The sequence below is a fragment of the Pogona vitticeps genome, chromosome 4 (genome assembly GCF_051106095.1).
Source record: "Pogona vitticeps strain Pit_001003342236 chromosome 4, PviZW2.1, whole genome shotgun sequence".
Classification (NCBI taxonomy): Eukaryota; Metazoa; Chordata; class Lepidosauria; order Squamata; family Agamidae; genus Pogona; species Pogona vitticeps.
This window is the reverse complement of record NC_135786.1, coordinates 153,934,584-153,953,234: the sequence shown is the minus strand read 5'-3', so window position 1 is coordinate 153,953,234 and position 18,651 is coordinate 153,934,584. Positions and strand designations below refer to the sequence as shown.

Here is an 18,651-nt window from a genome sequence, read left to right as displayed (position 1 = left end):
ATAAACATGTCAGGGAACAGTTTGAAGGCCTGAAGATTATTAAAGCAGCTAACAAAGACTCAACTAAAGGCCCTCCTCATGCAGACATTTCAGCAAATCACACACAAATTCACACACATAGGAATAAGATATAGCCCTATGTAGTGGGTTCCAAGAATATATGTATATACATAGTAAATACACATAGTGAGAGAGTGGATATATTTTCTTGGATAGAACAGTGTAGGCTGTTCTATACACATTTGGTTTTCAAATGTGAGGTGAGCCACCGCAAGGTCAACAAGAGACTGGGCCTATTCAATGACTGCACTTGGACTTTGGAATTCCCTGTTCTGAGACCCATGTCCTAGTGATGGTTTTTTTCCTGCTTTTCATGTGGTTTTATTGGTTTCTGGTTTCTTGACCCTGTGTTTCTTCCTTTACATGATGACACATCAGTGTTTCATGGTTTCTTTATTCTAATTTTAAGCTACCCTGTTTTTCTGAAAATAAGACAAGGTCTTATATTAATTTTTGCTCCAAAAATGCATTAGGGCTTATTTTCAGGGGATGTCTCCCCCCCCCCATGTACGGCAGTCTACATTTATTCAAATACAGTCCTGTCATCTTCTGGTTGCTGCACAATGGTGGAGGGCGGGCTTTCACTCAACTAGGGCTTATTTTGGGGAGTAGAGCTTATATTACGAGCATCCTGAAAAATCATACTAGGTCTTATTTTCAGGGAAATAGGGTAGATGGATAAATAGTTAACTGGATGGATGGATGCATGGCTAAATACAAATTTATATGTGTTTCTCTGTACCTTCATCCCCAGCAACCCTCTATATACTGGGGCAGGCATTGGACACACACAGGGGACTAAATGGCAGAAGGACACACCTGGATACCACACTCTTTTTCTTTTCTTTTCTTCTTTAGGTCTCCTGCTTTGGTAACAATCCTGAACCTTTTTTGAACAGGAGGGTATAAAAGACTTCACTCCATAAGGAATAAAACTATACATGTAATGCAGATTGCAGTGTCATGCCAGCAGGCTCTGTTTCTGCCCCATGTGTATTCTCTCCAGATGGGTGCGTACGATTGTATGTCTGTATGTGTGCAACAGTTCTGTCGATGGCGCAGGGCATTGAGGGCAATGTGGAGGGGGGAGCTGGTGCAACATACTGGTAGCTCAAAATGCTAGTATGGTTCTACAGTTAGACTGTCGGACTAGGAACGAGGAGACTCCAGTTGAAATCCCCACTTGGACATTGCTGACTTTGGGTCAGTCACACTCTGTCAATCTGACAGGATTGCTGTGAGGAGATTGCAGGGTGAGGCATACTGCTCTGGGGAAAGAAAGGCTAAAATGCAACAAATAAATAAAACCATTACATTTCCTTTGCCAGCCTCAACAGTCATCAATAAGATTGCTTTATACATAAAATGAATGCTACAGCCCAAATGTGTAATTTTCTCATTTTTTCTCACACTAGTGGCAGCCCATGTTCTAAGCTGTGTGTCTGTGTCTGTCTCTTTATGTGTGCACACCTCTCTCTCTCTCTCTCTCTCTCTCTCTCTCTCTCTGTGTGTGTGTGTGTGTGTGTGTGATTTTGCTTTCACTAATTGACATAGACAATGAAGTCAGGCAAGAGAAGTAACAGACAAAAAACCCCACTCTTGTGTTAATGGTAAGTCTGTTGTGATAGCACAGTCATTTCGTAACAAAAACAGAAAAACAATTACAGTGGATATGAAGGTTCATAGTCTAGTGAAAATATCTCTGCATACTGAACTACATGAGAGCAGTTGGAATCCTGTTAACCAGCTGCAATTTGCTGCCAACACTTATGTAATTGTTCTTATGAGAGTATAATTAACCCAGAAGATGCTGTCCTGCCATTTCTTTGGGAGTTCCAAGAGAACAATTCTACACCTCACAACCAAACCCTTACTAATAATTATGGATAGGATTTCAGTATCTAAGAGCTTGATGCTCTGAAAGATCTGACGAGCATATTAAAAATTGGTATATACTAACTCAGCTCAACAAATCAAATCAAAAAGGCAATAGATGTTGTTGGGAATCATAATATGCATGCCCCTTGAGGTTTGGATAGGCAGTTGAGGCTTCTATAATCATTAAAAGCATTACTAAAATTTGAACTGACATGTTTTATAACGCAGAACACAGATGTGAAAATATACGGGTGAGTCATTATTGTTCAGAGAAGTTTCATAAGACCATAAAAAAAGGCTGCCCAAGGGAAGCGTGCATCACCTGCGAGGATGAAAGACAGTTTAGAGAAGCAGTAAAAGCTCATCCTCAATTTATTTTATACCTTTTCCATGCAGTATGGATTCTCCTTGCAGAACCTCATCGGGTGCTTCAGCAAGAATGGCATCTGAAACTCTCCTGCTGTATCGGCAAGTATACCTGAGCATTTCCTATTCCAGGGCCTCAAAGGGCAATTCAAAGAATGTGCTGGATCCAGACAGAAATCACCATGAGGGACTGAAGGGGTGGATCTTAAGCTCACTTTAGTAGCCAAGATGGGTCTCCGCCAGGGATGCCCAACAGTTTAGACTGCATCCTCTGAGAAATGAAGGTGATATGCACATGCATATACACGTGCACCAACATGGATACACAGACCCAAATACATGCCTGAGGCAACCACCTACACTCAGGCCATTTCTAATATGGCTTACATTTGCACTTCCTTAGCAGAAACTAGGAAACAGCATTTTTGCCCCTGCAACCCAGAAGACCAATTGGGGTGTGGTAAAAACTTGGACAGGGTGCCACCAGCCTTGAGGAGCAGACATGAGCCTCTTGTGGCTCCGGAGCCTCAGATGGTGGACCTCTGGTTCTACTTTCACTCTTCCATTTCCTTCTTTTCTTTCCTTCTTTTACAGTCATGATGGTCTTGTCCTCTGGTACCCTTTTACTATTCTCCAAAAGAATGACCAAGAAAGTAATATTATTTTTTGGCTTTCAACTCTGAAGGCCCGACTAAGTGTGATATGAAATCTATGAGCAGGATTCATTGGGATTTTTAAAGGTATTAATCATGGCGGCCTTGTGGGAAGTTCATGGGGGTCATAACTGTGGCACACTTAACCTAGCTAAAAATGTGGTGTGAAGCTAACTCTTGTCATACTTTAAGCTGCCAGATTTCCACAGGCTGCCTGCTGAACTAAGGATGTAATGAATGCTCCCATATTTATTCCTTCCTGAAAACAACAACAACGACTTTTCACCTGCTGAAAGACATTTTGCTCCTGCATGAAAGTGAGAAGACTAGAGATTTTTTTTCCTGTCAGCATCAGCATTAGTTTAAAAAGAAAGGCTATTTTTAGCACAAAAATATTTTGAACAAAACTCCTTTTATTTGTGCAAAATACAAAGATTTTAGTAAAATACTGGGGGGGGGGTGCACAAGAAGGAGGGTGTTTTTTGTTGTTGTTGGGGGTTTGCATAAAATCACTTCAAAGGATTTGTTGACCCCTCTCAAATAGTCAAATGCAAAAAGTCCCAGAATTTCACACACAGTGGACAGAAACATTTTATAACTTTTTGTTCTCACTAGCAAGAATGAAATAAACTAATATTTATGACATTCCTCTGAACCTGCAGATTCTGCTTGACTTAACCTCCAGGGCAACTTAGCAATTTTGGATGAAGAACACTGGATGACTTTCTGTAGTGTTAACTTTTAGGAAGTCCCACACTCTTATCAACCAAAAGAACTGAAGAGAAATAACAACTAGAGAGATGCATTTTTTCTGTATAGGATCCTGCAGAATCAAAAATGCTTTCTATCATCAGACGACAGTTTGTGGACATTCCAATTTATTCTGCATTCCTTTAAACAACAACAGTGTTGTAATGCTGTTCAGCAGCAGTGAATTATATACACTCTATTTATATAATTTCAGTAGAGAATCTGAATTCTCCCTTTCCCATTCTATGCTGATTCAGGTCACTGTTAAGTCAACGCTGGTAATGCCCAATATCGGTATCAACAAAACACAACTTTTATTTTCTAATTGATAAAGATTTCTGCAGCTATCTAAATATAAAAACACGTTATTCATACACAATTTACAGAAAAAACTGTTCTCCAGCCCATCGTAATGCTTATTCTACTTAATGCTGACATAATTCAATGAACAACTTGAGCATGTGTTTACAGTTTGACTGACATTGTTAGTCCTTTTGACCCAAGTAGAAGATAGTGGAATATTGCACTGCACTATCTATCCATTGGCATTCAAGTTTGTTAAATATCTCAGAAAATGATATAAAGATCTCATCCTGTCTTTGTCAGGAAACAGTATTCTGAAGCTAAGAAGCAACTATTTCATAAACTAATTGTACTGGGCTGGAAATATAGTATAGTCCTACAAATAGTTATTCAGAAGTATGTACCATGTAATTCTTATTACATACTTCTGGCTCTTATTTCTTTGAAACTGGACATAGGATTGCAACCTTAAAGCATTCTTCATGTTCAGAAAAAAGGGAGATTTGAAATTCTGGTGAACCAGATTGTGTACTTCTGCTGGAAAATACGATTGCTTTTCACCAAATTCTTATTTTGTGGACACTGCATGGGTACAGGAAAAAAATTGAAAGGCTTCTGAATAAAGTCTTAACTCAGTGCATAATCCCATCCACAACTGAGGCTTATTTATGTGCAAGTAGAAATGGATCAGACAGAACCCAGATAAAGTAAACAAAATGAAATGGACATTTTGATGCAAAACACTTTACTCAAGTGGAATGTGAATGAGCATATGCCTTCTATCATCAGAAGACAGTTTATGAACATTCCAATTTATTCTGCCACTATATTGTCCCTCAATTTGCAGAACTGACTTTTTTGTTGTTGTTTCTTTTCCCCCTCCTTGATGGAGGCCGATTTCCATCTGTCCAAAAGTTGCATAGCAAAGCAAGGATAGAAGAGGGGGAACACATCATCCCCAGATGTTGTTGGGCTACAGTTCCTATCAGCCTTAGCCAGCAGAGCAGAAGGTGGGGGGCCATGGAAGCTGTCATCTGACAGCACTGCGAGGGTGTGAGCTGGCTCACAGAGGGACACACATTCCCCGCCTCAAATAATGTGATATATTAGTAAGTTCAGTATTTGTGTGTAGTTACATAGAAAGATGGGCATGCATCTTTGGCAAAAATATCTGTTTGAATAATATTTCTCCCTTTCCTAAGTGCCCTGATGCTCCCCAGTTTCACAGAATCCATGCTGTGCCAAACCCCACCTGTACCTTCATGAATTTCTTTGCCATCCATGAAAGGGGTTATTTGTGTGATTTTTCCCTCCTTGTTTTCTTTATCTTTTTTTATTTTCCAATTTGCAGTGGCACGTGGCTAATTGCAGATACACCTGCCAGCAGGCAAGCCTGGTTGAGACAACGCCTGCCCTGCTATGAGCAGACAAAGGACACTTAAATGTGTGTGCGTATGTGTTGTTCCATACTTTATACACGATTGCTGTCATTAACACATGACATTTCATCCAGATTGTCCATCTTCCCAACCTCTTTTGCAAGTCTCTTCATTTTGCCTCCCTGCTCCCACCCAAATTGTTGGGAGAAAAGAGGAGCTGAAAATTCAGTGAAGCATTCCAAAGAACAATAATTTGGGAGCGGAGAGAGTTGGTCCCCTCTCTTTTTGGAGATTTCCTGGCAGCTGTCACAAATCCTTCCCAAGCCGTTCAATTTCATCCAAGAGGAAATCGACATCAGATTTCTTGGTTGCCAGATTAGAGAAGACCATTCTGAAAAAATTCACTTTGTCCCCATGAGGTTGATAGCTAACCATCATGGTTCCTTCTTCTACCATCCTTGCTTTTATCTTTGGAGCAACCTGAGCAGATATACAAATGACAATTATTTTCTGGAATAATAGAAGAAATAGTCAGAAGAGCAGGTGGTTGTGTAAACAAATTACTGGGATCCATGGCAGTGATACAGGATTAAAGAATTAAGAAAAATCTTGATACACTGGAGCCATATATAACGTAGGAGACATCTATGATGTTATTTTGAAGACGTGTGAAGTGAGAGGTGTCTATCATGTTATCCATTATAATTGGCAGGCTTTTGGTCTAAAGAACAGGGGGCAAAAATTCTAAGCATGCTGCAAGGAATGATCCACATACACACACCGCAAGGACTTTTGAAACTTGAGTTTGAAGTCACCGTTCACAGCCATCTACATTCACCTGCTTTGCCTAGAAGGGAGTATTTCTGGTTTCAGGCGTCCTTCTTCCAATAGTACATGAGAAGATTTACCTGATGAAGTCTTTTCTGTCTCTCTGGTCCTTTGGGGATCTGCTGAAGACTTGGTGGGATGTACCAGAAACATACATTGGTGAGTTCAGGCTTTAAAATAGAGTGTAAAAGAAAATATTAAATATCCCTGTATGTAGCGAATATTCTTCATTAATCAATTCCCAAGAACAAATGCTATTCATCACTGTTATTGAATCTACCTGGACAGTTTCTAAATAATCCTTCTAGTTTTGCATATAAAACTTGAACCTTGGAACAAAGGTCCTTCTTTACAGTAAGATGTTACTATTGAGTTCCCCAACAAAATTATTTCAAATACATAGTTTTCCTGTATATAAATGTAAGAGGTATTTCAGTTCACTGATTTCCAAATAAAGATTTAGTATGATGACTGACAAGCAATTCCCACAATCTTATTTAACTGCTTGTGATAGATACTGTTTCAGTATATATCACAATACCATCAAGTTGGACCCAGCCTATGGCAACCTTGATAGCGTGTTCAAGGCATGTGAGATATTTAAGAGGTAGTTTTACCAGTGTCATCCCTAGTGGATTTTCAAGACTGAGTGGAGATTTGAACCCATATCTCCTGAGTTCTAGTCTGTCCATCTATCCACAATACTGTACTGGCTCTCACTCTACTTAACACTCAAGGTTAAAAGCTGATTGGATGTTTTCTTCTATCAGAAACTCCATTTCTATGACTTTAGCCCCACAATGGGTCTCTTTTTCTGTTAATGGAAAAAGCTCCCTCTGCTGCTGGCAAGACTGTAAAGGTCTCCATCCACTGGAACATCAACAAATATGTCAGAAGCAATTCACAGATTTGTCCAAAAAAAATCTGGCTTGGACTGAGTTTGCTGCAATTCCAATTCATGACTAAAGATTAATTATTTATGAATGCACTCAAATGTCCCCATATACAGAAGATCAGCAGCACCGTGAGCAGGATTTAGAGCCCCAGGAGCCCCATTGATTCACACACCTCATATATACTTGCCATCTGCCCCTCAACTTCCGATGCTGGAGAAACTCCCCTTAGAAGCCAGAATTGCTCCTCCTGGCTCTCAGTCTCATAGGAGTACAGTATGAGACTACCAAAAGTATGTCTATGAACCTTGGATAACCAGGTGAATGATTATGTATTGGAAGGGTGATATACAATCTTTACAGCTGAAACAGCTTGTTAATCCTTGAGAGAGAGAGATAAATGTTTATAGGCTAAGAGTATTTGTCACTTGTCAATCCACTAATGCGATTCACCTCATTTTGTGCCCATGATCGCTAGTGTGCATGCATATACATACAGCTTCCTACTAGCCTGGCTTTCTTACACCAGAGATCATGAACACAATATATATAAATATAGCCTACAGGGTTTTGGTACCATTTTTGCTTACCAATATGCACGCACTCTCTCACAGAGGTACAGGTATAGCTATATATACGGAACCATTAGCCTCTGGATGTAAAGTTTAACATGAGACAGCAGGTTCATCCTCATATTATATTGGCCCAAAGAGAGGCATTCTGAATCTTTACAAACAGTAACTCCGTTAGGACTAAATTTAAAAAATCTGATCTGTCAGCATGTTTATTATGAGATTGCATCTGTTTGTACAAATATATCTGGGTGAGTCCTTAGGAGTCTTGTCTCAGCAAGGGTGTGTTTAGCAAAGCTCTGTATAGACTGTGCCATTACATTTATTCGTTGTTCGGATAGATGAAGTCTTAGAAACAGTCAAGAACAGCAAGGCATTTCCATAGAGTCTGTGACACGATAATGTTTGATGCTTGGGTGGTAAGTGATAAGTGTCCAAATCTATAATGGTTAAATGTGATGTAACTTAAGTTGTGGTGGATTTTTTTAATTTTTAAAACTTGGTGATAAATAATGGTGAAGATGATGGTATTATCATTGCTGTTTTGTCAATATAATTATTTTAACTTCTTTCAGCAGGAAAAGCACTAGCTCCACCAAACAAGTGAAGGAATTTAGTTTGGTAGTGACACAACTAAAATGAAATATAAAAAGCGTTTGTGTTGTCTGGAAGACACATTAACTCATATTTTGTTTGTAATATTCCCAAAATCTTACAGAACTTGAGAGCCAATGTGGTGTTTTGATGAGAGTGTGGAACTGGGACTTGGTCCCCATGGAGCCATGAAACTCTGTGGTTCACACTGACATATAGAAATACAGATGCCTACCTACCCTGTTTCTTGACCACTTCAAAATCCTAATGAACCCACTCAGGGTTTATAACTTTGCAAGAAAAATGGCCATGGAAAGCAGAGAGCAGAATCATGTATGGATCTCTACAACACATGAATATGCTGGAGAAAGCCTCTGCTGTTGGAGTGTATGTGTCTAAAACAGATCACATCTCCATCTCCTGACACAAAGAAATACAGAAAAACTGAAATATGCTAGAACTGTCTGTGACAATTAAATGCCTCCGTATTCTACATCACCCTTTGAAAGCAGGATTTTGAGAACTTCTGGAATCAGTTACTTTAAGAGAAAAGATGGGCAGCTGAGGATGTCCACATGTTTTCGGCCTACAATCCCCATCATTCCAGGCCAGCAGAATGAATGATGAGGTAGGCAGGAAGCTACAGTACCTAAACATCTTGAAAACCAGCTTTGCCCATCCTGTTTTAGAAGCAGATAACCAGATTCAATACGTACTCCAGAAATACTGTCCTTGATCAGAACTTACCTCAGCATCAAATACAAGCTTGTAGTTTTTTCTTATTTTCAGTTCCTTATAAAGGTATTCTGCAAGTTCTAGAAATTTGTTGATATGCATTTCAAATCCTCTAGTTCCCTGTAAGATATTATGCAAAGAAGAGGGTGTAGGAACAGAATTTTTTTTCAGACTTAACACTCTGGGTGTTTAAGTCTCCTCAGACTGTGCAGCTTGAACAACGAAAATGATATCTAATCTGTTCTCCTGTCCATTTTCAGATTAACCTGTGAGAATGACTACAATGTGCCACAAATGTTTTAGGAGCCTCGTGGCGCAGTGGTTAAACCGCTGTACTGCAGCTAAAACTGTGCTCACGACCTGGGGTTCAAATCCCAGGTAGCCAGCTCAAGGTTGACTCAGCCTTCTTCCGAGGTGGGTAAAATGAGTACCCAGCTCACTGGGGGGGCAATGTGTAGCCTGCATAATTAAACTGTAAACCGCCCAGAGAGTGCTTGAAGCACAATGGGGCGGTATATATATAAGCAGCACGCTTTGCTTTGCTTTAATAAAAAAGTTGCTTGTGCCGGCATAGTAAATTATTCTGGAGAAATCACTTGTGAGAAAAAACCAAGCCACAACTGAAAGTTTAAGGCCAACCATGCTATCTTACAAAATTTCAGTTTGCTGCATAATTAATGATATGATATAATTGTCAGTACTATCATCACCATCTTAGAACTGGAGAGCTGGAAGAGACCCTATGAATCATTGAGTCCAGCTCTTGTCAAGGAGGCACAGTGGGGAATCGAACACCCAACCTCTGGCTCCCCATCAAGGTACCTATACCACTGAGCTATACTATAATTTTGTGATGTGCTATGATTAAAAAAAATCACAGAATAGTACATTGCAAAATTGTTATTAAGCCCTACTTTAAATTTAAATAACACTGTTGTAAAGTGGGCTGAATCCCACAGAACAGTTCTGTAAAGACAGGCCAATAGTAGAGATGGGAACATATCAGAAAAAATGATGATCTGTTTTGATTAGTGATTTATCAAGGTTGACGAATCATGAATTACAAATTTATGATTTTTTTCCTGAAGAATCAAAAAATCAATTTGTCGATTCATTTTTTTTACTTTAAAACCCTATTGAATGCTTCCCCCAAGGACCTAAAGACGGTCAGCTTTCCCTGACTCTCCACTATAAGCCGTGCAAATTGGTGAAGTTTGGATTTTGGATGTCTGATTTATACACTCACAAGGAGCCGCCCCCCAGTAAAGTCCCCCCCCGGCATATAGAGTCACCAAAATCATAGAGAAGCTTCTTCGAGTTTGGAGAAGATTGAGTTTCAAACATTCAAGTTATACACCCACAAAGTGAGCCCCCCCCCTGGAAAGTACCCTTTAGTAGCTGACTTGGGGAAACCCAATCTTCACCAAGCTTGGAGGGATTGTAGAGGAGAGTGAGAGGAAGCCTTCCTGCAATTTTGGTGTCTCTAGTTGCCCTGGGGGGCATTTAATAGCTAAACAAAACAATGAATCAAAAATCACTAAAATTCATTGATTCGTGATTTGTCAGGGGCATTGATTCACTGAATCTAGTGATTCATTTTTTAAATTCATGCTGGTCTCTAGTCAATAGTCATGTATGATGAGAAGGTATATTTTGCCTCTTGGAAATAGTTACATCAGTGTTTGTTTTTATTCTTATAACATCCATTGGGAAGTACTGTGTACAGTTTTCTGATATCACATCTTGGAAAGAAACCACCATACTCTATCATTTTTCCAGGGTTCCAAGCAAATGTCCATGGTGCTGTTTGACATTATCAATGTTAACAACCCTTCTGAGAAAGCATAGGCTGAGAAATTGGTGAGCTGCTCAGATGTAATTGGGAACCTTCATGACAGAGCAGGAATTTGAATCCAGATCTCTTCATTCAGTCTGATACTGTTTGCTATATCAGTGGCTGAGAAGATATCTTTTGAATTCTACATGTTCTTCCTCAAGAACTTGTGGAATTCAAAGTGTCTTCTGTGAGATTATCAATAAAGGTAGAGAAACTTCCTTGATCTTTCAGAGCTACAACAAGACAAAATACAAAATGGAACCCCATTCTTCCATTCTGTGCACTGAAGTGACTCAATGGGCCTCTGAATCTTACTTCCACAGTGGTGACAAGACAGCATCCTGTACTGTGCCAGACAGCAGTACACTAGCTTCTGGTGGGGGTGGATAGCAAACTGCATCCCTCGCGTAGTCCTGTCTTCCAGGAACTTGCCTCTGCTTTCTTCCCTACAGCATCTGCTCTCTGTGGCAACTTCTCACTTTGACTAATGGTAGACTCAACCCTGATGTTCTGCATTATTGACACTATTTGGAGTACTCTGCATGGCATTAAGGGGCAACAGAGAGACCAAACAGGCTTAGCCAATGCTCTGCATGAACTAAATGTGGGGTCCTTCAAATCTCCCCAGAGTTGACCACCCTTTTTCTCTTATCAACTAGCACTTACAGTCGCAAAAACTCACTCTGAGACATTGGTAAGAGGATGAATAAAATGTTTCATTTACTCACAGTTGAACGGCTCAAAACCAGCATATTGTACAAAAATGATTGCTTATAGCAACAAGCCTCGACAGATTCATAGCACTCATGCAGACTAAACACTAATAGCCCTAACTGCTAACGGACTAAAAAGAGAAGGAAAAGACTATTAAGAAGAGAGGTGTGGCTATCTTTGAAATCAGAGGCAGAGAAGGAAGAACTGGCTACTGCTGGATTGACTGACAATCACTTCAACCCAGAAAGATCCCTCCCATCCAAGCCTACAAAAAGGTAGCATGCAAGGTCGAAATAACTCCAATTTTTCTTCCCCTGTTGTCCTTCCCCTGTTCACATGTGCTGCATCTTCCCTCCTCCTTTTGTCTCCATTTTTACCACTTCAAGTCTCCATGAATGTAAATACTCCTCAGACCAAAATATCTGTTGTAGCTTTCTATCTCAATGACTTCATGCATCAGATAACTCCTACCTTGGCTCTCCACATCAGCCACAGTTTGAAGACATCAACATGTCGGCCACACTGGATTGTCTTGTCCCCAGTGTCATAAGATGTGTCATACTGTTTGTCTGGCTGGAAGAGGTATCCAGCACAAAGCTGATTACAGGCTTGGAGAAGACCCTAGAAGAGATATAGAAATGTTATGATAACGCTGTGCTTGGAAATGCTCTCTAACCTGCTTTCAAATAAGTGTGTGGCAGAGCATGAAAAATCCCCCTTTACAACACAGTTCCCAGAATCTCTTTGCCCAAATGGCCACGCTGACTAGAACATTCTGAAAGTTGTAGGCCCCCTAAAGTAACTTTTCTAAGCTCTAGCATGCATAAAATAGCAGCTCCAGTGGTGCTCATGTGAGAGTTATCCTGCAGGTCTTTCCCTAGCAGGTATATTTAAATCTGGTGAGGCTGAATTGTGTGATTTGATGAGAAACGTTTAAGTCTGCGCACGGTGGGAAGAGAAAAGGTGATACCTTCTCACGGACTAAAAAGGCCGAGCACTGCAATGGGACTCCCATTAATTTGTGAGGATTCCAGGTGACAGAATTGGCTCTAGGTGAAGAAAAAAAATTAAAAGACAATAAATATTTCAGAACCAGTGATATATTCTGAAGCGCACAAGTGTACACATAAATATTAGTAGAAAGCATCAGTATAAAGCCATTAACCTTCTCAAATTTCATAGATAGCTTGTTAATAATGCCAACTTTGTTCCTTAAAGTTCAAAGCATCATCGAAGCAACTGAAAAAGAACACGGGGGAGTCAGATGATAAAGAAAAAAAAACTGGGTAAAACTTTTAAGAATATAGCAATTTCTGCTGAAAACCTTATAAGCATATGGATACCCAGAGAAAAGAGATCTGTGCACCTTCTAGATAATAGAAACATGATTACCACTCTGTTCTTTGTTTCTTTGTCCTCTAGAACAGTGGTCTTTACCCTGGGCGAAATCGCCCCCTGGGAGGGCGATTTCATTTTTCAGGGGGGCGATGGAATGAAAAGGGGCAATGCGAGGGTAAAGGAACAGAAGGCGGATGATAGGGCGGCGATAGAGTGAGCCAAACCTGAGAAGGTGGCTGCAGCCATGGTGCTGGCAGCCGATCCGGCAGGTGCATCCAGAGCAGCTGGGGCTGGCAGCGGATCCGGTGCCACCGCCACCACCCCATTGAGGAAGTTATCATTGCCCCCCCTCCCGTGGCGGCAGTGCCACCACCACAGGAGGGGGGGCGATGATAACTTCCTCAATGGCTCAAGGGGGCAATTCTTTCAAAAAGGTTAAGATCTCCTGCTCTAGAACAGTGGTTCCCAAGCTTGAGTAACCCAAATGACTGTGGACTGCAACTCCCAGAAGCCTTCACCACCAGCTGTGCTGGCCAGGGTTTCTGGGAGCTGCAGTCCAAGAACACCTTGGCTAGTCAAGGTTGGGAACCACTGCTTTAGAATATTCTTCTCTCAATGTGTTAATTCACTGCACTCGGTGAGGGGGGAGGGAAGAGAACTGAAAAGCAGCTGCTTATGTTATGCATCACTATTACTATAGCGCTATTTCTCATATTCTGTTGTGAAAAATGCCAGAAACTAAGAGAAATGACTAGGAAAGGTGTTAAATTCAATGCAGCACAAATAAAAAACACAACAGGGTGCTTACCGCTCAATGCCACTCAGTTTATGGGAATGCTTCCTTGACAGTAGCAAACCTCCACCCCAGGCTGCCTATCAGAAATAAAGAACACATTTTAGATCTTGTCATTTTCTGCCAGTAACCATACAAAATAGGCTAATAATCTGAAACATAGTCAGTCTGTTTCTGAGGGGTTCACACCCCAAAGGGGGTTGGTGCCTCCTTGGCCAGTGCAGGAGTGCGATAAGACAGTCCTAACTTATGGTAATCCTTTCCAGGATTTCTGATCTTAGAAGGCACCAATCAATACGTTGTTTTTTCATCCTAAAAACATCTGTGTGTAGGTGTGTCTGGGGAGAGAAACTGGAAAGAAAAATAGCCGAAGCAAAATTTTTAGCTTCACTCTATTACTAGGTAACTACAACAGGTTAATAAAAAGGAAAACAAGCTTACGTCTACATGCATCCAGAGATTGTACTTCTCACAAATGTCGGCAATGCTGACAAGAGGATCAAAGGCTCCGTACACTGTGGTCCCAGATGTGGCACAGACATAGAGTGGGACTTTACCCTGAAAAAGAAAACAAAATGACTGCCTCCACTAGTGAAGAGGGCTTGCTACAGCGAATCACAAAAATTCAGACTTCCTTTGACCATGTACTGCTGTGGAAGAGGGTGGTCCAATGGTACAGAGCTAAAATATTTTATCTGTGTTCAGTCACACTGGACACATCATCAGTTCCTGTACCTTTAAAGCTGGTCTCAAAATTCACTTTCAAATGGTTCTAAACCTGTTTTTTTGGAAGAATATTTGTATCTGTTTGATTGTGCTTTGCTTTGCAAGCTGGTGGACAGAAAAGCAATAAATGCACAAAGATTCTTCTATCCATAGGATCAATTTTCGCTGATTCATTTACCAGTGCCTGAAAATACTAAATAACAATCCCCTGAAAAAAAAATATTTACAGTGGTGCCTCGCATTACAATGTTAATTCATTCCAGCGAAATCGCTGTAGAACGAAAACATCGTAAAGCGAAATTAAAAAGCCCATAGAAACACATTAAAACCCGATTAATGCGTTCCTATGGGCTTGAAACTCACCGTCCAGTGAAGATCCTCCATAGCATGGCCATTTTTGCTGCCCGTGCAGCGAGGAATCTGTCCCAGAAAAGAACGGGGAGCCATTTTTTTTAACCTGGCGGCTATTTTGAAACCACCGATCAGCTGGCTGAAAATCGTCGTTTTGCGAGAATCAGTTCCCGAAGCAGGGAACCGATCATCGCAAAGCGAAAATCCCTCATAGGAAACATTGTTTTGCGATTGCTTTTGCGATCGCAAAAACTTCGTCATAATGCAATTTCGTCATAAAACGGAGCGCTCGTCTTGCGAGGCACCACTGTATATGTATTTTTAGGGTGTATTTACCAGAACTGGACACTAGAGGGGATCAGAGAACATGTAGTGTATAGTGTTCTGAACGTTCATGTTTATCAACCTCTGTGGAGGGGGCTTGGAACTGGTCCCGTATGGATACTGCAGTCCTACTGTATTTTAAACAATAGCAATATGTCCCCCATCCACTTCATCTGCATAAGAGTCTTCCCATTTTTTTGCCCCAGTCTCAGGGCACTTTCAAATTGTCTTCCCTTTCATCTTTTATTTCATGCATATGCGGGCAGACAGATACAAAGACCCTTCATCAGATACTGAGGCATGGAACAATAAGCATAAGTTAACAAACTGAAATACAGCAATAGCAATAAACCCTTATCAGATGATTTTAAGGCAGGAAAAATACAAACCTACCAATAGGGGACAGCTGAAAGTGCTGACCTTGAGAGAGGCTTGGCGGGAGAAGGCAAGAAATAGGGCCTTTTCAGTGGTTGCTCCCCAGCTATGTAATAACCCACCATCTACTATCCACCTGGGCCCTTCTCTGGTGATTTTTAAGAAGCAGCTCAAAACCTGGCTGTTGAAGCAGGCTTTTCAAGCTATGCCACCCTCACAGTCTGCTGACACCAAAGCTAACAATTGATAGCGGCTGTCCATTACCAGTTTAAATGTTTAAATGTTGGGTATTTTTAGAATGACGTGGTGGCGCTGCGGGCTAAACCGCAGAGGTCTGTGCTGCAGGGTCAGAAGACCAGCAATCGTAAGATCGAATCCACGCGACGGAGTGAGCGCCCGTCGCTTGTCCCAGCTCCCGCCAACCTAGCGGTTCGGAAGCATGCAAATGCAAGTAGATAAATAGGGACCACCTCGGTGGGAAGGTAACAGCGTTCTGTGTCTAAGTCACACTGGCCACGTGACCACGGAAGATTGTCTTCGGACAAAACGCTGGCTCTATGGCTCGGACCCTTATAACAAAAGTAATTGCAAAAAACCTAGGTTCTACTCCAAAGAACTTCACCAAAAGTATAATGGCTTTTGATATATATTTTTGTTAAAGCAATTTCTTTGCTTCTTTTTAGGCGTGGGGGGAAATCTTCTTCATTTTGGGAAATACCTAACTGCAGCTAATTGATGAGGTGCTGGGGCATGCCTTGGTCATTCATCTGATCAGGCACAAGAGCACGCAACTGAGATGTCCCTGGTGCCTCGTTAGTTAGCCTCAATTAGTTGCAATGAGTTACACAAGCCTTGTGTGGCTACAAATAGAATTCCGGCCAATGACAGAAAAATAATAATCAGACCTGTCTTTTGACTTTGAGGATGTTTCTTGCCAGGTCAGAGGGAATCATCCTTCCCCTGTGAAGATATGAAGAAAGGAAAAGCATCTGTTAATAAGAGTCATAAATGGCATTTCCAACAACATGATGATGATATATCAAGGAGGTGGAGGAGGAGGAGGGTAAAGAGGATAATGACAGGGTCTCTATTAATCTATGAGCAAAACTACTGCTCCAACTCAATCCTTATCCCAATCTATCCCTTCCCACCTGATTAGACTTGCATAGCATGGGGAGGCCAGGAATGAACTCCTTGACCCTACTCATGTCCTCGTGAGCTCAGCAGCCTGAATGCCGTGGAGAGTAAACTTTTGTAATGTGGAGTCTTTCCTACTGGAGTAACTCTGCCTCCCTAATCAAAACAGGTTCAAATTGCACAGGGAGCCTACAGGACCAGAGAAGTCTTCTTGCCTGAGATCTTGGGATTCCACCCCAGTGTGAGGAATGCTCTAGAGATGCATTGGGGGAGGCAGGGTTATGGAGCTCAACCCCAAGCTTCTTGTCATCCAAGGTTAGTCACAAGGGAGGAAAGCATGGGGCTTCAATCGAATCTTCTTCCATTTCCTTCCTGTCAGCAAAACTAATCCAGGTACTGCTTGGGAGGAAAATTGAAATGACACAGCACCTGGAGCACTGTGAGAAAATAAAATGCCAGCTAACAGGAGGCAGCTGCTGGACTCAGTGGTGAGGCCAGTGAAGAAGGGAATCTCCTCCCCAGTAGACTTTTAACAGAGTGCCCCCAAAGAGATACAGATTTGAAAAATTATGAAATCTGTTAATAAAAAACCAAAACAATTTGTGAATGAGCTAATCCACAATCAAGGAGATGTTTATGCATTTAAATGTGTGAGCAGTTTGAACAATGCTCAGTGCACATATATATTATACATACATACATACATACATACATACACACACACACACACACACACACATACATACACACACACACACACACACACACACAGAGAGAGAGAGAGAGAGAGAGAGAGAGAGTGGTGCCTCGCTTAATGATTGCCTCGCTTAATGAGGAAATCGATTGACGATTAGGTTTTTGTGATCGCAAAAGCAATCGCGAAATGATGGTTTAAATGGGGAAAATCCGCTTCAGGATGATCAGTTCCCTGCCTCGGGAACCGACTTTCGCATTACGATGATCTAAAAACAGCTGATTGTTTCAAAATGGCCACCGGGTGTACAAAATGGCCCCCCGCTGTTTTCTAGGATGGATTCCTCGCTTTACAGGCAGTGAAAATGGCCGCCCCTATGGAGGATCTTCACTGAGTTTTCAGCCCACTGGAATGCACTGAAGGGTTTTCAATGCGTTTCAATGGGCTTTTTTATTTTGCTTAACAAGGATTTCATTCTACAGCGATTTCGCTGGAACGGATTATCCTAGTTAAGTGAAGCACCACTGTAATTTGAACCTGATATTACCAATGGTATGATCAGCCAGCTTCCTGTGTTGCTCTCTCTACAAACATAGGCATAGACATTGCATGATGGAAGACATATGCACCATGAGCTGCAACAGGTCTCACCTTTCATCGCACTTGACAGTAATCACATTATCCACCCCAATCCCAAGAACTGCAGCAGCTTTCTTTACAGAGTAATGGCTCTGGGAGATGTAAGGATGAAAAGGTTAAAGAGAAGAAGGATCACAACAAGCATCAGCATTAAAATAAGGGTTTCATCATATCTTCTGTCTTAAAGATGTATGAAGAAAGATGACACTGGGGTTTTAGCCTCTTCCTTTCCTGTTGACATCAATAAGACTATAATTCAAATGAAACATAAACTTACCTAGGCCACAATCTTATACCAACGTATTATTTTCTGTTGTGGATTTTTTATCCTATTTTGAAACAAGGTTTATATTGAGGGTCGCAAAATAGAAAAAGATAATGCAAGAAAAGAAGACACTCACTGCTGATATTTTTTTAGTGCACTCTTACCCAGCCTCAGACCCTCCAAACATTTTGCACTGCCAGTCTGATCCATCCCAAGTATCCAACTGGGAGCTGTAGTCTAAAACATTAGGAAGGGCCCAAATTGAGGGACACCTAATTTGACATATCATGCATATGGTTTGGGTACAGCTGGATTAAAAACAGCCAACTAAAACAGAATCAAATGAAAGACTGGGTATATAAGTCGTATAGCATAGGTGTGTGCAAGTGTGCATATGTACATGCACATGCATGCAGCCGTATGTCACGAAACATAGGAACCTTCAAA

The 18,651-nt window shown here is 41.2% G+C and overlaps 1 protein-coding gene across 1 annotated transcript in view; it reads right to left on the bottom strand.

The window, feature by feature from the left end:
- Positions 1-3,350: 3,350 nt before the first annotated feature.
- The window catches only part of LOC110075430 (glutamate decarboxylase 1), a 38,457-nt gene continuing 23,156 nt past the window's right edge, over positions 3,351-18,651 (bottom strand). The window contains exons 7-15 of the mRNA XM_072998523.2: positions 17,952-18,031; positions 16,375-16,429; positions 14,135-14,251; positions 13,709-13,773; positions 12,533-12,611; positions 12,034-12,183; positions 9,024-9,131; positions 6,298-6,387; positions 3,351-5,869 (exon numbers count right to left, since the gene is read on the bottom strand). Of these exons, the coding sequence (XP_072854624.2) occupies positions 5,696-5,869; positions 6,298-6,387; positions 9,024-9,131; positions 12,034-12,183; positions 12,533-12,611; positions 13,709-13,773; positions 14,135-14,251; positions 16,375-16,429; positions 17,952-18,031 (918 nt within the window). The 3' untranslated portion in view covers positions 3,351-5,695. The remainder of the gene's footprint in view (positions 5,870-6,297; positions 6,388-9,023; positions 9,132-12,033; positions 12,184-12,532; positions 12,612-13,708; positions 13,774-14,134; positions 14,252-16,374; positions 16,430-17,951; positions 18,032-18,651) is intronic.